We start from the raw sequence: 20,419 nt of genomic DNA, 5'->3' as shown, positions 1-20,419 counted from the left end.
TTATATGGGTGATTCTTCTAACAGTAATGTATTAAACTAAGTAAAATGTATATCTCACTGTTTAGTGTGTGGGCTCATCCCATCCTTTCATAAATGGGGTCATGGTTTAGAGGTGAGTGTACCATGACAAACCTATAAAACTTTGCTCTTCTAGTTTTCCAACTATCTCTGCCCTACCGACTGCCGATTACCTGGATAACGTGTGTTCATCCATTCAGAAGCTGCAAGGGCAGAGATAGTTGGAAAACACGCAGGACAGTGGCCCTCCAGAATTGGAGTTCAGGTCAAAAAGTCACAAGTTCAGGTTGAAAGTCAGTCATGACCCAAGGTTATGTGCCCATGTTGGATGCCAAATCCATGCAAAGCAAGATCCTACTGAACCTAAAAATGATCTAACTTGTTTTTCCTGTTTGAGGTTTATGTAAGGGGCCCTGTCAGCCACATTTACAGGCGTTCTTAGTGTGTGGGGAAAGTGTCCGTGGTGAAGGAGCTGTCCAGGGTGGTGGAAGGGCACTGGGTACAGAAACAATATATCTCAAACTACTACATGACACCTACAGACACACCGTTGTGTGTGAAGCTCAACACTTGTACAGTCAATAATTTTATAAACATTTTAGTTTGTAGTCTGTAGTTTCAAAAAAACAAATTGACAGTTTTCTGTTCATTCAATGATGAAACGCAAACAGGAACTACCAGTAGTTAATTCGGCTTATTTCATTTCCAAAGGGGAAACAAATAAAAGCTGAAGAAGGGGGGCATAAAATGTGCACAGGGTAGTACACAGACTATATGGCAAGGCGGGTTCTGGGCAGCTCATTCGCAGTCAAATCCAAACCTGGCAACACAATTCAGAAGCCCTTTATCCTTTTTGGCAACACCGGGCTGCCGTACTCAGGCGATCACTGGTAGCAAATCCAGCGTTATTCGATAGTCTGCTCACGAACAGGTAAAAGTAATCTTCAGTAAGTTTTCTTATGAATGCTGCCTTTTGCTCACAAGTGAGTGACTGCATTAGAAACAGAAGTTCAACGCGAATCTGTTCATTTGTTTTTGACTGCCATTCATCAGCACTTTTGCACTTGTTTAGAAGCTAACCGGCTAAACGTTGTATAGTTAGCTAGGTCAGCACTGTTAGCATTTTAACACTTCAAACTATTCATTATCATTTGTTTTAAAACACGCTAATGATACAGGCCGATGCTATATACATATAATACAGTTGGCGAATATATATTGTGATGATTTTATTTGAATAAAGATTGCCACTAGACGCTAAATAAACTCGTTTTATGACCGGCTTCAAGTTATCCTTACTGAATTTTGTTTGTTTGTTTTTCTCGTTTTGATCCCGAGATCAGTTCATTTGTTTTTCGCAATGGCATCATCTGCAATGATCACCGTGCCCACCACCTCCTCCCGCTTCGCCCTTCTCCAGATAGACTCGGATTCAGACTCCGACACCTCCGACCAGGGGAGAGCCACCGCGAAAAGCTTACGGGACTCCTCCGGGAAGCCCCGGCAGGGAAAGGCAGGAGGAGCCGGGGGGAAAACGCCGCAGGGCAGCGACAAGAAGAAAGACAAGAAGAAGAAGAAGAAGGAGCAGCAGCAGAGTGAAGCAAATGAGGTGGGTTTCTGCTGGGACAGAAGGATCGCAGGACCCTCTGCTTCATACGTATGTGGGGTTTAAGCTGCATACATGACTTCCGTTATGTGGTAGACATGAGTACTGATTGTGCTCCTTTGTTGTTTCACTTCACCTGAAGTGAAAATGCAGAGGGTGGAGTCAGCTACTCTCCAGTTTGGTCTCAGCTGATGGGTGCAACCAAGTACATTTACTGCAACTTCATACTTTGACTTCACTACACAATATCATACTATTACTCCCCTGCATTTGTTAATTACTAGTCACTTTTTAAAATCAGATATTGTTAGGTAAATTCTTTTAACAAATAGACTCAGAGACCGAACTTTGTTTAATTACATAGAAGTTTTACAACAGTCATACAGCACCTTGGTACAGCATGAGAGTCACTGGCTGGTAGCAGCCAAGCACATCATTTTTAATGGCATGATACAAACAAGGTCATGTGAACAAAAAGAGGAGGCAGTTTCCCACTACAAGACGTCTGGGTTTCAATACTAAAAAGTCAAGGTCCGTACAAGCCGTTCTCACTGAAACAAAACTTATGTCCACACAGTGGACCTTATTCAGCAGTGTTTCAGTTATACTAGAGTAGGGTGGATTAGGTTACTTGAGGGTAAAACATGTTCTTAATTTCTCTAACAGATATATAATGCAGCGTACAGTGTAATCCCAAAACTTTACTGATCCTCAGTAGTAAAATCACAGCCCACCCAGCAGCATGTCAAGTAACTGTCAGCATATATGCTATCCCTTTGGTCAAAGCATCCATTGATTATGAAAGAATCAAGAGAATAATCATCTCTAAAAATAAGTGCAATTGCAGCCCTATAAAATGCATCCAAGAACCCCTAAGCTCCTATAGATAAGGAACCATCATCAGCCCCACATAGAGAAAACACAAACATACAATTTTTTATAAGCCTGAGGAAAAAGGAAAGCTTTACATATGTTTGTACAGCAGACATAGTTGTGAATCTCTGGTTATTGGGTAGTTTGTGCCAGAGAGGCTTACAAATAGCTTTTTGGCTAATTCTGGTGCACGTACAGAAATTCTTATTAATGTGTACTGTCCCCGCTCAGTAAGCTATTGAAGTAAAGAAAAGGGCCAAAATTTAAAAAAAAAAAAAAAAACAGCCCATAAATTATGGGTACCATTAGTGAAGAACCACATGATGCCTTGAGTGCTCTGTGGATTGTTGTCGGTGAGCTAAAGGCACCAGTCAGGCTCTAATCATGGAGCTATGAAAATTTGAATAAAGTGGTGACTATAAAACTAACAGAGCAGGATAATGGTAATATTAATGGTTGTATTGGGTCATTGTTTGGATTGAGTCTCATCTCTTTCTATCAGTTACGTAATCTGGCCTTCAGGAAACTTCCTCAGAAGTCTTGTGCCCCCCCTCCCTGTATGACGCTGTCAGAAATAGCCAGTGACCTTCTTAGCCCTGCATCAGGGGACCACAATATACCTGCAGATGGGTGGCAGCAGTGGAAGCAGAGGGATGAACAGGTAAGGAAGAACAGCCACTCCCATAGCAAACGTGTTTTAGAATGAGGTATGTTGGATAACCACAGTGCTGATGTGCCCTTCTGGACACAGCATTGCTTCCAGCTGTAGAGCTCTTCAGGGGTCAGCAGTAGCACCTCCTCTGTCTATGGTGTAAGCCAGAAGCAGGATATACTTAGAACACACTGATTGATTTTGAGATACGTTTACTGAACCTGTCGCCTCTTTCCTTTTCCAGTTGCACCACATCTTGTTTGTTGCAAGCAGTAGAAAAGTACAGATGCATGTGTTTTTGTATACTGTCTTTCCCTGATTTAAATCCTCTTTCCCAAATGCATGCTCTTGCTTATTTGTTTTCCTCCTTTCCCCTTAGATAACCACTGAACTGTATGAGGCTGACTTGGAAAAGGCCTTGATTCTAAGTAAACTGGAGTATGAACAACAGAAACAGGTACACACACTAGTATAGCTCTTTTCAAAACCATATTAAAAGGGGTCTAGAGTTGTCGGGGTTGAAAGAGTTTGAATAAACTAAATTGTCTTGTAAAGTTTATGGTGTAAAAATTGAGTGAAATATCTTTTTATAAGAAAAGACATTACAGTGGTTTGCTTACTGTTGCTTTTTCACTCTTGCTGAAGTGATGTTGTCCTCTGTCGCACCTGGCTTACATTCATATGTGCAAAGATTTGAAGTTATCGAAATAAACACTGTGTTGTGTCTTCCTTGCATTGGCACTGCTGGCAATGGCTCGTTCAAAATACACTTTATGCATGATGCCAAAAATCACTTCTGCTCTGTTCCACCTTTCTCTGGATCTTCTGTTTTAGTTGCTGTGGAAATTAAAAAAAAGAGTATAGTAAATTAAATAGTAAAGTCAAAAACTTTTTTCATTCAACAGAACAACACAAACACATCCTCACCTAAGTCAAGAGGAGGAAAAGAGAGTGGAGGGAAGAAGGACAAGAAGAAGAATCAGCAGATAAAAGACAAAAAGACAGTTTCACTGCAGGACTTCCAGGCTGAAGGCAGTGTAGGTGAGAGAAACCTATTAATCTGTTTCAAATGCTGTGGATCTTCCCAGAACATGGAATCCTGCAACTGTTCTCACTACAGACTGCAATAATATTTTATTAGTTTTACTCACCTAAAGTAATTTAAACAGTAATTATATCAATTTACTTTCTCTCTTTGCAGAACATTTGAGTAAGAAACAAGATAAAGAGGTGAGCAAAACTATATTCGATATAAATATACAGGAAAAACCTGACTACCTGTAAATACTTTGAAGTTTTTATATGCAGCTGAATACCAAATATGATGTGGGGCATCAGAGTTGAAACGCTGACTTCTTGTCTTCCAGGACTCCAGAACGGCTAACCCAGCACTAGGAATCGGGCAGGAAGAGCGTTTTTTTAATAAGCTGGAAGACGACGTCAGTCGGATTATCCAACGGGAAAAACGACGTGAGCAGTACGCTAACAGCCAGGGACAAGAAGTCAGCACGTCCACAGAACATGAACTGGTGAGTTGACAGAGGCACACATGAGCAACAACAAACTAGCAGTCTGTGTTTATTGGACCCAAGGACCTTTGCCTTTCTTTTCCTTGCTTAGCTCAATCAGTAGGAAGTATATATTTCAACTGCGCCTTCTCTTTTCTTTTTGCCCTTGTTGTTAGGACCCTCGAGCGGAGCAGCTGAAGTATGAGCTGGAGAAGAAAGACCAGGAAATTGATAAGCTAAAGAAAACCATCTCAGAGTGGGAGGTCAGCAGTCGCGAGCAGCTGTTCCATTATTTCAATGGCAAATTAGAAATCCACCACCGTTGATTCCAGAGTGGAAAAGCTGTATCACTATGTCTAAAGAAAGTTCTCTCCACTCTGTTGTGACATATGCTGTAAATGCTTTGAAAACATTTTTAAAAGTTTCTCTTCACAACTCTGCAGATGAAATACAAAGAGGTGAAAGCCAGAAACGCCCAGCTGCTCAAGATGCTCCAACAGGGAGAGAGTGAGTTGAACATTAGATAGCTCTCCTTACTGTCATTTGTTTGTCCTTTCTTTCCTTTCCTAATAAAGACTCAATATGACTTGTTTTGTGTATAATCTTTTAAATCTCTCTCTTTCAGTGAAAGATAAAGCAGAAATCCTTCTACAGGTAGAAGAGCTGCTACATATCAAAGAAGAACTGTCATCACAGGTATGTAATGGCAAGAAAAAGAGACGTGTGTGTGATTGTTTTTTTTTTTGTTTGTTTGTTTTTGATGTGTATGCATTTAAATAATGTTGTTTTTTGTTTTTTTTAGGTCACATTATTACATGGTGCTCTTGAACAAGAAAGGTCTAAAGTCAAAGGCCTGCAGTCAGAACAGCCGAAACATCAGGTGAGAGCTTAAACAATCGCTTTACCTTTTAATTAGTGTGTTCAAATACCACAATAATAAGGAAGATTCAAAGGCTGCACCTGTATTATTTGAAGTTTACAGATGAGATACTGTTGTATATTTTATTCTCTGACAAGCTATGCTCCATTGTGTGGGCAGGGTTGCCTTTGTATTGTTTGTGTACATGTTACTTCTTTGCCTCTCCAAAGAAGATAGAAAGAGCAGCCAACTGTTCAGGTGAAGTGAGAGAAGTTGCAGTATAACTATGGTGTTAAAAAAAAAAAAAAAAAGTCATTTTAGATGTAAGCTTAGTTTCAGTTCAGAGTTTTAACACTAAACTTTTTAACAATGCCACAGATGTTCATTATCAGTGAGGGAATTGTAGCCCATTGACTTATTTCTCAATCAGTAATTTTTCACTTTGTTTTTTTTTTTTTTTTTTTAACTGAGGTAAATAAAATACTTTGCTATGACCATGAATAACTATGTTTTGTCTGGGCTGTTCTTATTAACAGGGAAACAAGAAAGGGAGGAAAAGCTCAGAAATGGATCTATGAATATTCCAAGAGGAGAAGAATTTGGAAATGAAGTAAATGAATTAAAAATGAAGAAAAACACTACTGATCATAATCAGGACTCTTGTTCCTTTTGGTTTTGTTTTTTGTTTTGTTTTTTTCCGAGCTCAAACAGCATGTCAGCGTATCATGCATGTGCCCCTAATTAGAGACACACGTGCAGTGCAGTACTGTGCAGTGCAGTGCATTACAGTACAGTACAGTACTGTACACAGGTAAAGAAGAATTGTAGAAACCTTCAAAATCTATTGACAAAAGTTGACAGTGTGTGTTGAAATGGTGGCTTAGCACATAGCACTGTCCTCTGTAGGCACAAGAGTGTCACTGCATCTCCAGTACTGTCAGAACTGTGTGATTGCTCTTTCTGTGGGTTTTAATGCCAAAAGGACATTTTCTTTTTTTTTTCCACTGTTAAGTAAATAAAAATACTTTTTCAGTGCTCATAGGTCTGCCTGTTTTTAAATATTTTATATCGAATGTCATGACAACAGAAATGTAAGGTGCAACTACAGGCTCAAACTTTTCTATGGCTAAAGTGCAACTGTGAAACACATCCTGCCAGCACAACCAGTAATAAATGTAAAGTTTAGACTTTTAAAAGTTACTATGTTTTGCAAACAGGACAACAATGTGCAACAAATATTTGATTTTGAGCAGTTCCACTAATGCAAAATCAAATAAAGATTAAAAAGAAAGGCAATTCAAATAAAAATTCGACTAAAATCTGCTAAAACAACCTTCTGAAAAAGTATTCTTTAAAGAAAAGATGTGTCTCTGACCCTTAATACAACCCTAGTCCTCATCTTCCTGCGATAGGAAGCTTTTCAGAGGTTTCTAACACAAACAGGATTTTTTTTTTCCTTCATAATTTTACATTATGGCAAAGTTCGGCTCTGACTTCTACACTTTGTGCAACACGATCTCAAAAGAGTCCAGTTTTAACCTGGAAGGAGATTTCCAAAAGACGAACCAATCAGAGCAGAGATGCTGAATGATTTTGCTGCAATATACCTTTAATTTGACCAGAACTGCTGCATAATGGGCATTAAATAATGTAACTGTTCGCACCAACCTACTGCAGCAGTGTCGCCTACATTATAAAGCACGATTCCCTTACATAACAGAAAGGTGTTTGCATGTGCACGTCCCTGCGCAGTCGGGTCGGAGCTGACACTGTCGAGTTGAACTTTCTGCCGAGTCATCGGGACAGACCCGCAGACTGTACGCTCCTCTCAGCTTCATCGTCAGCCCGGACCGGAGCGGGATGTCAGGCGCGGTGAAAAATGAACCGAGAGCACCCGGTGGATGTCACGGGTGTGAAACAATCCACGTTGCCGTCAAAAGTGTCACGGAGAGCAAAGACTTCGCCGTCAGAGGAGACTGCACCGTCAGACAGGTCAGGAGACATGAGCTGCCGTCCCAGAACTTCTGATTTGTGCGTAAAAATGCTTTGATTTGACAAATTTGTGATGCGTTTGATAATTCATCATTTCTAAATTTCTGTGCCATAAATTGTTCACTATGATTAAAACTCCTAAATCGCTCTAGTATTAGTATTACCGCCTTATTTTGGGCTGTGGTGTGTTTATTGTGTCTGTGTTTTCAGCTGAAACTGGGTCTGTCCGAGCGCCTGGGAGCTTCAGCAGAGCAGCTGGTGCTGATCCACTCCGGCCGGGTGCTCAAAGAGTCCGAGCTCCTGAGTCACCTTAAAGGACAGGATAAGTCCGTCAGCCTCTGCATGATCCGACGGTCCGTGATCACTAAAGCTTCTTAAATGTATTTGCAATAACGTTCTATAGTATATCTGCTGCAAAGACACTTGACTGTAGTTTTAATACAACAATGCATGTCTGAGCCCCAGAACAGATTTGTCAGCATCTTTAAAATAAGCAGTTACTTATTATTGTCTCTGCTCTTTTGGGTCTAACAGTGTTTCTGTCATTTCTCCTCCAAGGTTTGCCAAACTTGTTTTATATCATATTTGCATGAGCCTGAATACTGTCCATACCTTCATCTATCATTAGTCTTTAACTCATTAATAACCATTTGTCAGGGCGTGGCTAACTATAACCAAACTGATGCATCTCCAAATGCTTCATCCATTTGAAACCAAATTTGGCCCATATGTACAGAATGGGATGCCGAATGAGTGTGTATAGTTTATAGTTAGTTAATATTTCGAGGGTGGCCCTAAGGTACCCTGTGCAAATCCAACTCAACCCCGACTCTTGCTGGGTGTCTGCATCCATGTATTCTGGCTTCTTCCCACAGTCCAAAGACCTGCAGGTTGGGGTTAGGCTAATTGCTGACTCTAAATTGCCTGTAGGTGTGAATTTGAATGTTTCTCACTCTATATGTGTCAGCCCTGTGATAGACTGGTGATCTGTTCTAGGTGTATCCCATCTCTAATGCAATGTCAGCTGTGATTGGCTACAGCCCCCCACCCTCTCTTACTCCCATACACTTGGAAGTGTGCTTTCATTTCCTCACTATCATCTGATTCATTGTCTCAGCAGTGGAGGCAGCAGCAGCTTTCAGTAATCACACTGCATTTTCTTGAGGAAACGCATTAATTTAAAATGACAGGCCAAATCTGACACAGCTAATTTAATGTGGACATGCTCATTTTCTGTAATCTTCTAGAATACTTTTTAGCCACAATAGTAGTATTTTTCAGTAATTGTTAATAATTAATGAATATGATGGATACACAGTAGAGTCAGTACTATGTCATAATCAGGCATATTATTATATGTACTCCTAATAGCTCTATCAGTTTACTTAAATTGAATTTGTGTTTTTTTTTTCTCTTTCTTTTTTGACTCAAACTTTGTAAACGTACCTTAGATGTAAAATGTGTTAATCACTAAATGTATAAAATTGGTCTTGTGCCTAAATATATTCAAAAATGCATGAACAGTTTTTACACAGAACTGCAGTTCCCGACTCAGATTCAGTCCTACCTTCCCAGGCCTCATCATTCACCTGCTGCCCCCAATAGTGATTCATCAGAAATGGTCCAGTCAGAGCTCACAGCTGTTCTCACTGCCAACACCAACAATCTCACACCATCCCCCACCTCTCCCCTCTGCCTAGGTAAGACACAAAAACACAGAAACCCTCCTCACTTCAGATTATTTTGTTGTTTTTTCTCACCTCTCAGATCTCACATCACATTTGTGTGTTGCACTTACAGTACTTTCTGGTCTTCATTTAACCTGGGTGTATTTAACTCTCCAGCTCATTTCCATACTTCCTTTGATCTGATCTTGTTACCATAGTGGAAGGTTTGGGCAGCCTGGGCCTAACAGACAGTGGACCTGGCTTCTTCCCTGATCTCCAGTGCCAGATGGAGAGGCAGCTGTTGTCTGATTCAGAGATGATGCGATGTGTCCTGGGCAGCCCCTTTGTGCAGAGCACCCTCTCCACCTCCAGCCCCCAAGTCATCAGGCATCTCATTCTGTCTAATCCCCAAATCCAGCAGCTCCTGGAGACAAAACCAGAGGTGGGAGATATGCTTAACAACTCAGATGTCATAACACAGGTGGGTGCAGATTAGGATAAAAAGAAGCGATTTTAATATATAGATTTGTTGTGACTTGTCCTGTGTTTGCTGGCATTATTATGTTTATGCAAAAATGTGCCACTGTCTCAAGTAACTACCTTTAGCACCAATGTATATCATTTCAGCATTTTAAAAAAAGATATGCTTCAAGTGTCAGATATGAATTGGTTTAAAATCAATAAACTTTTCTCTCACATCTTTGTCTTCCTGATCATGTTTCACTTTCCAGGTGCTGGAGCTCCTCAGGAGCCCTGACATGATAAAGGAGATGATTCACAATGAAGATGCAGCATTAGACAATTTGCAGTCAGAGCATAACAACCCTGAAACCATCACTGCTGAATCTGATGACCATCAGAAGACTCAAGCCAAAATACCAGAGGATACTATCAATATATCACAGGTATAGCTTTAATGACAGCAGTTGCCTGAATAATCTTTTTAGATTTGGTCAAACTAATCTTGTATATTTGCTTTATCATTTACATCCAGGCAGGAGGCAGAGGTCAGCAGACACCCGCAGGAGAAAGAGACCAGACACCGCCCTTTTCCAGTGACTCCACAGATCCTCTTAGAGTGCTGACTGCCACACCCAGAGCTGAGCCAAACTCTCAGAGCACTGTTACTGCAGGCACAAAATGACAAATCCAAATACAGTTTAACTACATACTAAATTATCGAATCATCAATTCCCTCATTAGACAACTAAATTCACCTGTCAATAAACAAACATAAGTTTGGTGGAGCTGATTCATTCTGAGATAAAAGAGAAATGTATGCCGAGCAGTTAACCCACAGTCCTAGTTTAACCTACGTTTTAGGTGTATTGATCATTTGAAACAAATTTTTGTTGTGTGTTTTTCATCATAACTTCATCTTCAGGTTTTTCCCTGCCTTTCTTCATTTTGTATCTGTGACCTCCTCCCTCTTGTGCCAGGCATGCAGTCACTGCTGGAGGACATCATGGCCAGTCCAGGTTTGATGGAAAACCTGCTGTCTGGGCCGTATATCAACACTCTTCTGAACTGCCTCGGCCAAAATCCTGAGCTGGCTGCACAGGTAATGCAAACACAATTTACGGGTGTATATAAACACGTAAATAACTGTAACAGGTAAAACATGACACACAAACAGGTCACTTCTTTTCACTAGGCAACTAGTGAGCTGTAGGTCTGCTTTTCACTGATCTAGAACCAGGCTATGCCCCCCTCCACCTCACATCTTGTTAACATATTCCCATAATCCCTCGAACCTTACATGCTCTGACAGGTCTTATAGTCATACTGCTCTTATTTTCTGCCTCTTTCAGATGCTGCTGAGCCATCCTTTGTTCTCAGGGAATCCTCAGCTACAGCAGCAGATGAGACAGCAGCTCCCTCTTCTTCTGCAACAGGTCTGTTAAATAGCCTCTAGAGATGCGGATTTTGTATGTTCTTATACAAAGCTTTGTGACATGTCATCTGTTGTGGTAAATTCAATGCTCAGACTTTTATTGCTCAGTGTTTTCTTCACCATTATTTTTCAATGGTCGGTAGATGCAGAGTCCTGAGATGGTGTCAGCTTTGTTGAACCCCAGAGCCATGGAGGCTGTGCTACAGATCCAGCAGGGTCTACAGGTTCTAGTTGCAGAGGCTCCTGCGCTCATACCTGTGTGAGTAGAAACAGTACAGTACCCCTCAACCCACGACATTCAATCTTGTTTCGTTTCTGGGTTTGAAGTATATTCTAAAATGTTTCATGAGTAAAGCTGCGTATCTTCTTGCAGGGCTGAACTTGTTAATACTGGAACCAGTGTTAATGCTGTCCCTGACTGTGTTCTGAGCAGCCAATCAGGAAACAGCTCGCAGGTTGCCACGGTGACAGAACAGCAGCAGCAGTTTGTACAACAGATGCTACAGGCACTGGCTAACACTAATAATGGGGTACATTAGTGTTTCCTTCTTGTTTACTTCTTTCAGTGATCTGAACTTTTCCTGCTTTTAAAATAGGGACAGGAAGCTACATTTTTAGACTGATAGCACGCTGGAAACAATTCTGACCTTTTATTATTACCACAAAAGGCAAGTACTGTATATTATTTAACATTTCCCTCATTTTTTATTTAGTTCAGTGATCACTGTACAAAGCCCACATTTTAGGTATCTATAGAGGCAGCACAATAACTGGCTGTGTAGCCTTGATTTAGTGTGGCACTCTAATACCAGGCTACACCACATTTGAACACATCACATATGTTTAATGGGATCAGAGGCTCAAGAGATTTATACATTTCAACCAACAGAGGCCAGTGCAGCTACTTTTGTTTTCTTCCAAAACTAGTGTTGAGCTCCTCTTTAAAATGACTAGAGCAGCAGTCAGTGACCTTAGCTATGGTTCCTACATGCATTCAGCGTAGTCAAATAAGAAATAGGTATACTATCAGCTCATTCCATGTTAAGATTCAATTTAACTAAATGGATTGCATGATCCTTGAATCTTCAAAGGTCTATTAATCTGTTTCATTCATTTCTCATTTATTTAAGAAGACTGATGGATTTCCAGGAGTTCCAACAGGAGCTGGAGCATCTGAGCTCAATGGGCTCCAGAGATAGACAGGCAAACCTCCAGGCCCTAATCAGCACAGGAGGAGACCTCACCACTGCTACCACATCTGCTCAGTCTCTGGCACATACACACCCACACACAGATCTGTGCACTATACATACACTAGTGAATGTACATGTACTGGCATTTGCATATAAACACCTACACTCAAACATAATAATGTCAATGATTAAAAAGTGCTTTACAAAAAAACAAGCATAGGAGATGTGCAAGTCTAGATTGCTGTACTTTCAAAGACATATAGTACTTATATTCCATTAACTTCCCACACTAACCACTGTTTGGTGTCGCAAATTATATTCAGCCCTGCAAACACTTACCCTTTGCACTGAGGTTAGTGAGATACTGCACAGACTGTAAAGCTCCTTGAAGCAATTTCCTAATTGTGATATTAGGATATATAAATGCATCAAATAATTAAGTTGACTTTTTACACCCCAAGAGGATTCACACTCCTAGCCAGTCAATTCACAGACACTTTCCCTTGCATCTGTAGTTGTATGTCCACCATAGGGTCTACAGTAATCAGATACACCAGATAATTCTAAAGTCTGTCTTAAAAGCAAGCCTCACTCCAAAATATATTCAAAATGGAGAGGCTGACTTTGTGCAAAGCCAAAAAAGTGCAATCATGTGTCAATATTTATCCTGACTCTGCACAGGCACAGAAACTGATATGTGCAACTAATTTTCTGAACACTCACTCACGGAAAAGTCCAAAACTTGATTTTTTCCCCCTCCTTCTGATAACAAGATGATGAGGATAATTGTGGTTTACTTACTGTTTTACTTCACTCTTACAGGTGAGCCAGTTGACTGTCACTGCACAGAACAGTAATGCATGGGATTTAATATTCTTTCCTTCAGCTTTTCTTTAATTGCTGAAATACATCCTGTTGAAGGAGTAGTGTGCCCTATGCAATCGCCCTTTGTTGTATCCCTTTGGATCTCACTAAACATCAACTGACTGAGCTACTTTTACTTATCCAGCTCTAGAACAAATTCATGTTGCAGTTCTACATTATGGAACAGTACAATAGGACTTTATAAGGCTTTCTAAATATAATAGTTTTCATTATTGAAATATAATTTTCATTATATTTTTTCTTTAATAATAATTTAGAAATGATTCACTGAATTCATAAAATGTGAAAAAATAGGGGAAATATTTATTTTAAATTCTCAGAGCCCAAGGTGGCAACACTTGCCTTTATTCAGTCAGGCCAAACCCAATAGATGTTCAGTTTACAGTTATATTAAAGTGAGAACAGCATGTTAACATTTTAGAAGCTGTAAATACATGGTGTTGTTGGTGTCGTGATCAAGCTGCCAGTAAAGAATATGTTAAACACAAACTAGTCGGTTGTCTTATTTATATCTGTATAACTTTATAATGTTGCCACGTGTCATTATATTTATGTATAATGCTCATTGTCCCTATCACTGAAAACCTTCTGCTCATCAAACAGGCAGGTTTTACTAATGATTCAAATCTGATTTCTTTAAATAGATACTGTACTGTTCTTTCTGCTAGTAACATCTAAGCTTGTACTTTCTTAACAGAAACACTAGGGGGCATTTACACTTCAGTAATCTCAGCTGTTGCTTTTTGCTTAGCTGGAATTATGAAGTCAGTTTGATATTATTTTGTTATTACTTATCGTCAGTGTAAAATATCATTCTGAAATCTTTATCTGCATGATCAGCTCTGCTGTGTTGTTGAGCATCAGAGAGATGGCATAACTGGCAAAAATGTTATTTATTTACTAAAAGTAAAGTTACACAAGGAATAAGTAATGTTCATTTTTTAAAAGTTATATTTGCAGATAATTTTCAGCTACTGAGAAATAATCATTTTGTGTGCTTGATATGTTGCTTTCTGTTTACCATTGCAGATTTTCTGTCTGCACTCTCAGAGACACTGAGACACAAGACATGTACTCTGACATCAGATATATGTGTATGTGATCTATTTGACAACCTGTGTGCATTTGTCTGTTGCTGCCAGACTGAAGGGATTTTAATCTCCAGTAGTGTGTGCGAGTGTGTGTGCGCGCATGCCCTGGTTTGTCTGGATGTGTGAGATATGAGAGTAGCCAAGGGGGTTTTCATGGATTAGAAGCTCCTAAAATATTCGAGTTGAGCTTTGAAGATGAGTCACACCACAAAAACTGCTCTACAGTGCTGAGTGAATGTGTGTGTGTGTGTGGGTGTTTGAGAAAGCATCTGTGTGTTTTCTGAAGATGCTATTAGATCAGGAAACAGGATCGCAAGGGCTTGACCTGTTCTGTCCTTCCGTAAGTTAAAGATGCTGCTGTCAGAGAAACTGAGCCTGTCTCAGTAGTGTGTAGAAATAAGATGTTTAATCATTTTATTTTTTTGCATCCTGTGTGAAGACTGCACTGTGAGATTGATTGGTGTATTTGATGTCAGAGCATGAAAGGTAGTTTGACAGACTGAATGATTTCATTAAAACATGATTGTTGAATCTTTACAGTGCAAACTTGAACAGTACTCCCATAATCCTCTTCATAAATTCATAAACAGCTAATAGCCACACTGTTACATGAGAGATTTATATAAAAAAAACAACTTCTTGACCCAATTTGAACTAATTCATTTTATCAGGTATTTTGGAGTCATGAATATTTAGGAAATCAACATTTTGACCTGATAATGGCATTAAATTAAAGAACAGCAAATTAACTAATTACAATTAGTTTTGTAGGGCACTTGGATGTTCATGCCAAATTTTACAGTGATCTATTCAATACTTTTCAAATTATTTTAATGGCAGCCCAAAATGGTAACCTTACTGTGGTACTAGAAGAAACTCAGGTTTCACCACAGTCATGAAAAGACAATGTCTAGGAACCATGACTATCTGTAAAACCATCTAAACTAAAGTGGTGGACTGACTAACAGGCTGATGTTGCTGTCTCTTGAGCCACTGCTAAAACTGAAGGGTGATCGTGATAGTCTCTTTTACAGTCTGCTGCTGTCGTTACAACATCACTGATGACTTAAGGCTTAAAATGTGCTTTTCAATTTCTGTGGCCATATCAGAGAAGCTCTTTCTGATGTCCAGTACCAATACATTGTCCTCATCCAACGGAGGCTCTAAAGCATCAAACTGGGAACACAGCAGATCTGCTTTTATGTAATGTCCCTTCCGGGCCACCATCCTCTGGTAAATGAGGTCGTAGTCACCATGTAAGAAGAGAAAAAAGACATCAGGACAGGTGGCAGGCAGAATTTCTTGATCTGAACCAGAGGAAGAAGTGGGGGCTTTGGAGCCATAAAGCAGGATCTGTCTGTACAGATGTTTCAGGGCAGAGCAGGCCACAAGAGCATTGGACTTTGAAGACCTTTCACTGGAATAGAAGGACAAACATATTTGCAGATAATAAACAAGGGCAGGACTAAATTAATAATAAACACTGAACACTACATTGATGAGATAGAAGCTACACTTTAAATTCTAATTCTAAACACTAAAGGAGAAGGAGGAGGGGAAGAGAAAAGGAGGGACAGAAGCAGGATGAGCAGGCAGAGAAAAAAGTGTGACTGAGTGTGGTAATGTTAAACTAAAGAAGTAGTTGATGTTGCTGTGGACGTAAGGAAGAGATGTCACAATTTTCACTTCTCCCTCACCTCTTCTCTACACTCTCATGTAATCTGGCTTTACTTTTCGAAAACCTCCTCTCCTCACTCTCTGGTTTTCATCTCAATTTTCAAAAACATCTTTGATATTTTTGATCAACAACTTCATGCCTGCATATCTTTGGCCTTCATCTCCCTCTCCTTCACTCAACCCACCCATCTTCTGCATTTTTGTCATTATATGTGAGTGTGTGTGTATGTGTGTGTACATATAAGAGCTTACTTTATTCTTACCTCTGAATGACGTCATGTAGTTTGAGAAGCCAAGGTAATCTGTCCTAAAGTAGCAAACAACAATAACAGCATGTGTATTTGAGCATACATATTTCTTCTATTTTAGATTTACTGTTGTCTGAAGAAGCGGCTCTTAACCTTTTGAAGAAAAGCTCAGGAGGGTCCTTGTGACCTATGGGATTAAAGTGCAGACTATAAACTCCCCCCTCTTCATGTTTATATCATTCTGTTAGTTGTATGTCATTCTGCATCGCTCTCACCTGAACTGGAGTCACATTTTTGTTCATACTACAGAGGAACATACTTTAGCTTAAAGAGGTGAAGTCAAATTAGAGGAATCACATTCTCTTTTATTCAGGCTTCTGAGTACAGACATTCCCTGTTTGGTTATGCCAACCATAACTTGCCAACTCTCATACTGACATGAAGGACATATTTTTGCCACCACCTGACAGTAATCCTGAATTTATTATCATTTATCCTCAAACTGCCAACTGTTGAGTATTTTAAAAATATGCCAAAGCAATGGACAGAGCAGAGGGTAACGCTCTCTGCTTTTCAAAACAGATTACTGAGTGGGAGGTTATCATCATCCACCAAGCACCACCACCAGCAAACTGCTGCCAAATGCTGGCTTTGGTTGCTCTGCCTGTAAGCTTGTATACTTAGCTTTGGCAGACAGCCACTCATTTGTTTGGAGAGCTCCCTTTATTTTGAAAGACAGCCTGGACAGGGAAAATACAAATATTGAACAAACAACAATGAATGACTCAACTGAATTTTAGGATGTGGGCTGTTGGGAAAAGCTAAGTTGCTCTACCTTCTGCTCTCACTGTCTGTCCTGTCTGCTCTACTTGTTGAATGTTCTGCTGCAAGTCTGAGAGAATGTTTCACTTTTTACAGCCGAGAAAAGACACAATACCTCCAGGGACACACAGACTCACAAACATACGCGTGGGCTGACCTCATCTGTGAGAGGGATGCCCTGAGCCATCTTCTCAATGTTCTCCTGTGAGTGAAAGTTATCCCCTTCATACAGGGGCCAGCCCAGCTAATGAATAGAAACATATGTACAGGGGAGTGATGCAATAATACTGTGTGTATAAACATGCATGGAGAAATATGTGTGTGTGAAGGAAGGGGATAGGTCTAATTACCTTTTCTGAGAGAAAAGCCCCAAAGGTGCTTCTGTATAAGTGAAATAAGATGACAGAACAGTCAGAAATAATGCGGTAAAATAATAAATATAAAAACACTGGTCCAACACAAGGCTATAATATCATGACATGTTGATTAATTAAATAGTAATACAAAATAATTTGGGAATTATTTTACTGTATAACTGATTCTTACATTTTTTAACCAAAAATTCATGACAATATAGTTCCACCTCCTCAGTTGTTATGGTTCGCTCATTTCCAGTCAAATAAAACAAGCAATTTGATGCCATGATCCTGACCTTTAAGGAAATAAGACGAACCATTTCTCACCATTTTCTACTAGTTTACAAAATAAACTAAAAAAATTGGCTGAATACAGAATTTTTGGCTCTGCTTTAGTACTTTGCTCCGGTTCTGCTGAAGGTTTTTTCTTCCGTTAAAGGGAGTTTTTCCTTTCCACTGTTGCTAAGTGCTTGCTTATAAGGGATTTGTTGGGTTTTTAGTTTTAGTTTTTGTAAAGTGCCTTGAGATGATTTGTATTGTGATTTGGTGCTATACAAATTAAATTGAATTGAATTGAATTGAAGTGAAAATACCCTACATCACTGCTGGCTCAATGTTTGCTCCAGTGACTAATGGCTGTTAGGGTTACAATTATAGGTTAAGGTTAAGGTGTTAAGGGTAAACACTTATGCAATTCGGCACAACACCTGTTTCAAACTGACAAAATACCCAGATTTTATGATATTCATGGTCAAACAAATCACATATTATATCTTTCATTAATTTTCTCTGTTTAGTTTTTAGTTTTGTCTCTTTGGCCTCTCTGACACTGTAGTCAAACCCAAACACCAGTTTTGTGTGATCTAAAAGTGCAACCACTACTTCCCCTGCAGGTAAAGCTAAGTCCACTGTGCAGGTAAAACTCTGCCAATTTCTTTAATTGATATTTGCTAAATGACAAAGTGGAAGCACTGTTATTTTCACTGTGTAGTTTTTACTTTTGCACAGTCCCTTAGTGAAGTAAGGGGAACACGAGTGAGGACTAGCTTAATGAATGTCATAGAGTGTTGATAAACTATGTGGTCAAATTCCTAAAACCTGGTTAAATTACTGTTTTTATTCATGTCGGTACCTGGCTTGTTTGGATGATTGGTCCTTAAATCACAATTAGCCTAGTAATTGTTTTACTAACACAGAAAAGGACAAAAGGTTAATTATTCAGTTTTGTGGCACAAAACAAATTAACAAGCTACAGATTCAGTAAAGGATTTGAAATTATTTGGATTTGATAAGCAGATTTAGTTCACTACTTAGCTCCAACCCTACACCCTCTAAAGCTTTCCTAAATAGACAAACGTATATATACTTTCCACAGCCAGAGACTCCCATTAGGATGTAGATCATCCTGTCTGTGGATCTTCAGAAACCTAAAAGTGGAAAAAGTTCTTTTATTACTACTGCCAAAACCCTGTTTTCATAGGCAATATATCTTAACACATAATATAATGTAACTACTAAATATTTTGCAGTATCTAAGTAAAAAAAATAAAAAACTCAATGTAGAAATATAGCCACAGGGTATACTATGTTGTGCATTACATGCACAGATTAATGAAAATGCAGGAATCTTTAGGGCTGCAATTAACAATTAGTTTATTTACAATTAGATTATTGGGGGGGGGGGGGGGGACTTACTATTTGAGTTCAGTTATTTTTCATGGAAAACTTCAATATTTCATTAGCCTATGTAAATACAGCATAATCTGGCATAAAAACTACCTTATTACTGTAAATACCTTAAATACCTCACAGTATTCAGTAAATGTAATCTTCTATTTCCCCACTAGCTATACATGACCTACCTTTATAATGAACTGCAGGTGACGTTATGTCTGTATTTACGCAGTTGTTTCCCGTGCAGAGAGGCAGAATAGCACTCAACATATTTTACTGCTGCTAAATCGGTAAACACAACTTTCCAGATGTCGCTTAACGAAAACGAGCATCTGGCTTGTCCTAATGAGACAGTTCCTTGTTTATAAAAGCAGCAATAAAATCACACACCCAACGTCAGACCGTTGTCTTCCTGAAGGACGTGATGACGCACGAAGCACGTCCGCAATTAAAGAGACAGTGTCCTGCTCACGTTCAGATTACGTTACAGCTAAAAATTCCCTTGAACGTATTTTTTTGATTAAAATAAAAATAATCTCACAGTTAAATTGAATTTCCATCACAGGGGTTTTAATCACTGTATCACATTTTATGAGATAATGAATAATATTAATGTTTTTTTACAATATTATAGCTTCTATATTTAAATGCTGGAGTTAAATGCAATGGAATAAATATGAATTGATAGGTATGTTGCAGAATGCATAATTATTTCATCAGTAGCCTATTTAAAAAGCCTTTCAGAGATCTACGGCTTGTTTTAATCACCTTTCAAAGTTGTAAGAGCATAACATGTTTATTACTGAGTGATTGTGATTTTGTTTTCTGAATTATGAAAACGATAAATTGTTGTTAAAGGATAATTTCGATGTTACAAACTGGATTATAATTACAATGTAAAATCCATGCTTAGAGAGTGAGAGAGAGAGAGAGAGAGAGAGAGAGAGAGAGAGAGAAATCCATCCTCCCTCCTGTAGATCCATCAGTGGGCAGACAGGCAGGCAGGAGACGGGTGCACGCTCTCCTCCTTCCCGCTGTGCTGCATCCATCCACTCTCTTAAACATCCATCCATCTCTCCATCCACCCATTCATTTCCAAGGGCGTCACAAGACTCGACTGACAGGCACATCCATGTGTGTCTGTGTATGCGAGAGCCCGGTGCGTATACGTGTGGTCTGTCTGTGGATCCGCTGACATGAGGGGCTAAAACTGAACCGACACAAGGATGAAAATGCTCCGGTTTCGCAGCCCCAGCATCCGCTCCTTAGATCAGGAGATCCTCTGCACGATCCGGTTACTGGACGACTCCGAGATCTCCTGCAGCATTCAGGTAGACGACAGCGTCATACACCTCACGCATTGTGCTCTGTGATTATTGCAAAATCACGTGGAGGCAGAAAATG

At 39.5% G+C, this 20,419-nt stretch overlaps 4 protein-coding genes across 15 annotated transcripts in view; 3 read left to right on the top strand and 1 right to left on the bottom strand.

Moving 5' to 3' along the window:
* The first annotated feature begins 779 nt into the window (after positions 1 to 779).
* On the top strand, positions 780 to 6,500 carry gkap1 (G kinase anchoring protein 1). Of its 7 annotated transcripts, none has more exons than XM_026322638.2 (12): positions 783 to 949; positions 1,349 to 1,627; positions 3,000 to 3,158; positions 3,529 to 3,606; positions 4,055 to 4,190; positions 4,351 to 4,379; positions 4,517 to 4,678; positions 4,834 to 4,920; positions 5,101 to 5,164; positions 5,283 to 5,353; positions 5,460 to 5,537; positions 6,053 to 6,497. In XM_026322638.2, exons 2-12 carry the CDS (start codon positions 1,379 to 1,381, stop codon positions 6,092 to 6,094), a joined length of 1,155 nt encoding a protein of 384 aa, XP_026178423.1. In that variant the 5' UTR covers positions 783 to 949; positions 1,349 to 1,378; the 3' UTR covers positions 6,095 to 6,497. The 7 variants fall into 7 exon arrangements, with proteins under 7 accessions (XP_026178425.1, XP_026178423.1, XP_026178422.1 ...); XM_026322637.2 differs by having other exon boundaries at positions 783 to 965; positions 1,357 to 1,627; XM_026322636.2 differs by having other exon boundaries at positions 783 to 965.
* Positions 6,501 to 7,246: 746 nt separating this feature from the next.
* On the top strand, positions 7,247 to 13,715 carry LOC113138907 (ubiquilin-1-like). Of its 4 annotated transcripts, XM_026321755.2 has the most exons (12): positions 7,247 to 7,508; positions 7,719 to 7,861; positions 8,043 to 8,066; positions 9,084 to 9,208; positions 9,394 to 9,656; positions 9,907 to 10,080; positions 10,170 to 10,230; positions 10,615 to 10,736; positions 10,987 to 11,070; positions 11,213 to 11,328; positions 11,443 to 11,599; positions 12,200 to 13,714. In XM_026321755.2, exons 1-12 carry the CDS (start codon positions 7,377 to 7,379, stop codon positions 12,266 to 12,268), a joined length of 1,470 nt encoding a protein of 489 aa, XP_026177540.1. In that variant the 5' UTR covers positions 7,247 to 7,376; the 3' UTR covers positions 12,269 to 13,714. The 4 variants fall into 4 exon arrangements, with proteins under 4 accessions (XP_026177540.1, XP_026177539.1, XP_026177541.1 ...); XM_026321754.2 differs by lacking the exon at positions 8,043 to 8,066 and having other exon boundaries at positions 9,033 to 9,208; positions 12,200 to 13,715; XM_026321756.2 differs by lacking the exon at positions 8,043 to 8,066 and having other exon boundaries at positions 12,200 to 13,713.
* A 1,128-nt stretch (positions 13,716 to 14,843) lies between these two features.
* Positions 14,844 to 19,434, bottom strand: LOC113138908 (IDNK gluconokinase). Of its 2 annotated transcripts, none has more exons than XM_026321760.1 (6): positions 19,406 to 19,434; positions 18,708 to 18,768; positions 17,336 to 17,366; positions 17,143 to 17,229; positions 16,179 to 16,222; positions 14,844 to 15,655 (listed from the first exon to the last, which is right to left on the bottom strand). In XM_026321760.1, exons 2-6 carry the CDS (start codon positions 18,743 to 18,745, stop codon positions 15,286 to 15,288), a joined length of 570 nt encoding a protein of 189 aa, XP_026177545.1. In that variant the 5' UTR covers positions 18,746 to 18,768; positions 19,406 to 19,434; the 3' UTR covers positions 14,844 to 15,285. The 2 variants fall into 2 exon arrangements, with proteins under 2 accessions (XP_026177545.1, XP_026177544.1); XM_026321759.1 differs by having other exon boundaries at positions 19,204 to 19,433.
* Positions 19,435 to 20,013: 579 nt separating this feature from the next.
* frmd3 (FERM domain containing 3) overlaps positions 20,014 to 20,419 on the top strand; it is a 42,573-nt gene continuing 42,167 nt past the window's right edge. Inside the window, exon 1 of one of the 2 annotated variants that reach the window (XM_026322041.1) lies at positions 20,014 to 20,346. In XM_026322041.1, the coding sequence (XP_026177826.1) occupies positions 20,242 to 20,346 (105 nt within the window). In that variant the 5' untranslated portion in view covers positions 20,014 to 20,241. The remainder of the gene's footprint in view (positions 20,347 to 20,419) is intronic. The other variant, XM_026322042.1, reaches the window with a different exon arrangement.

The sequence above is a fragment of the Mastacembelus armatus genome, chromosome 9, assembly GCF_900324485.2.
Source record: "Mastacembelus armatus chromosome 9, fMasArm1.2, whole genome shotgun sequence".
Taxonomy (NCBI): Eukaryota; Metazoa; Chordata; class Actinopteri; order Synbranchiformes; family Mastacembelidae; genus Mastacembelus; species Mastacembelus armatus.
This window is presented reverse-complemented; position numbering and strand designations above follow the sequence as displayed.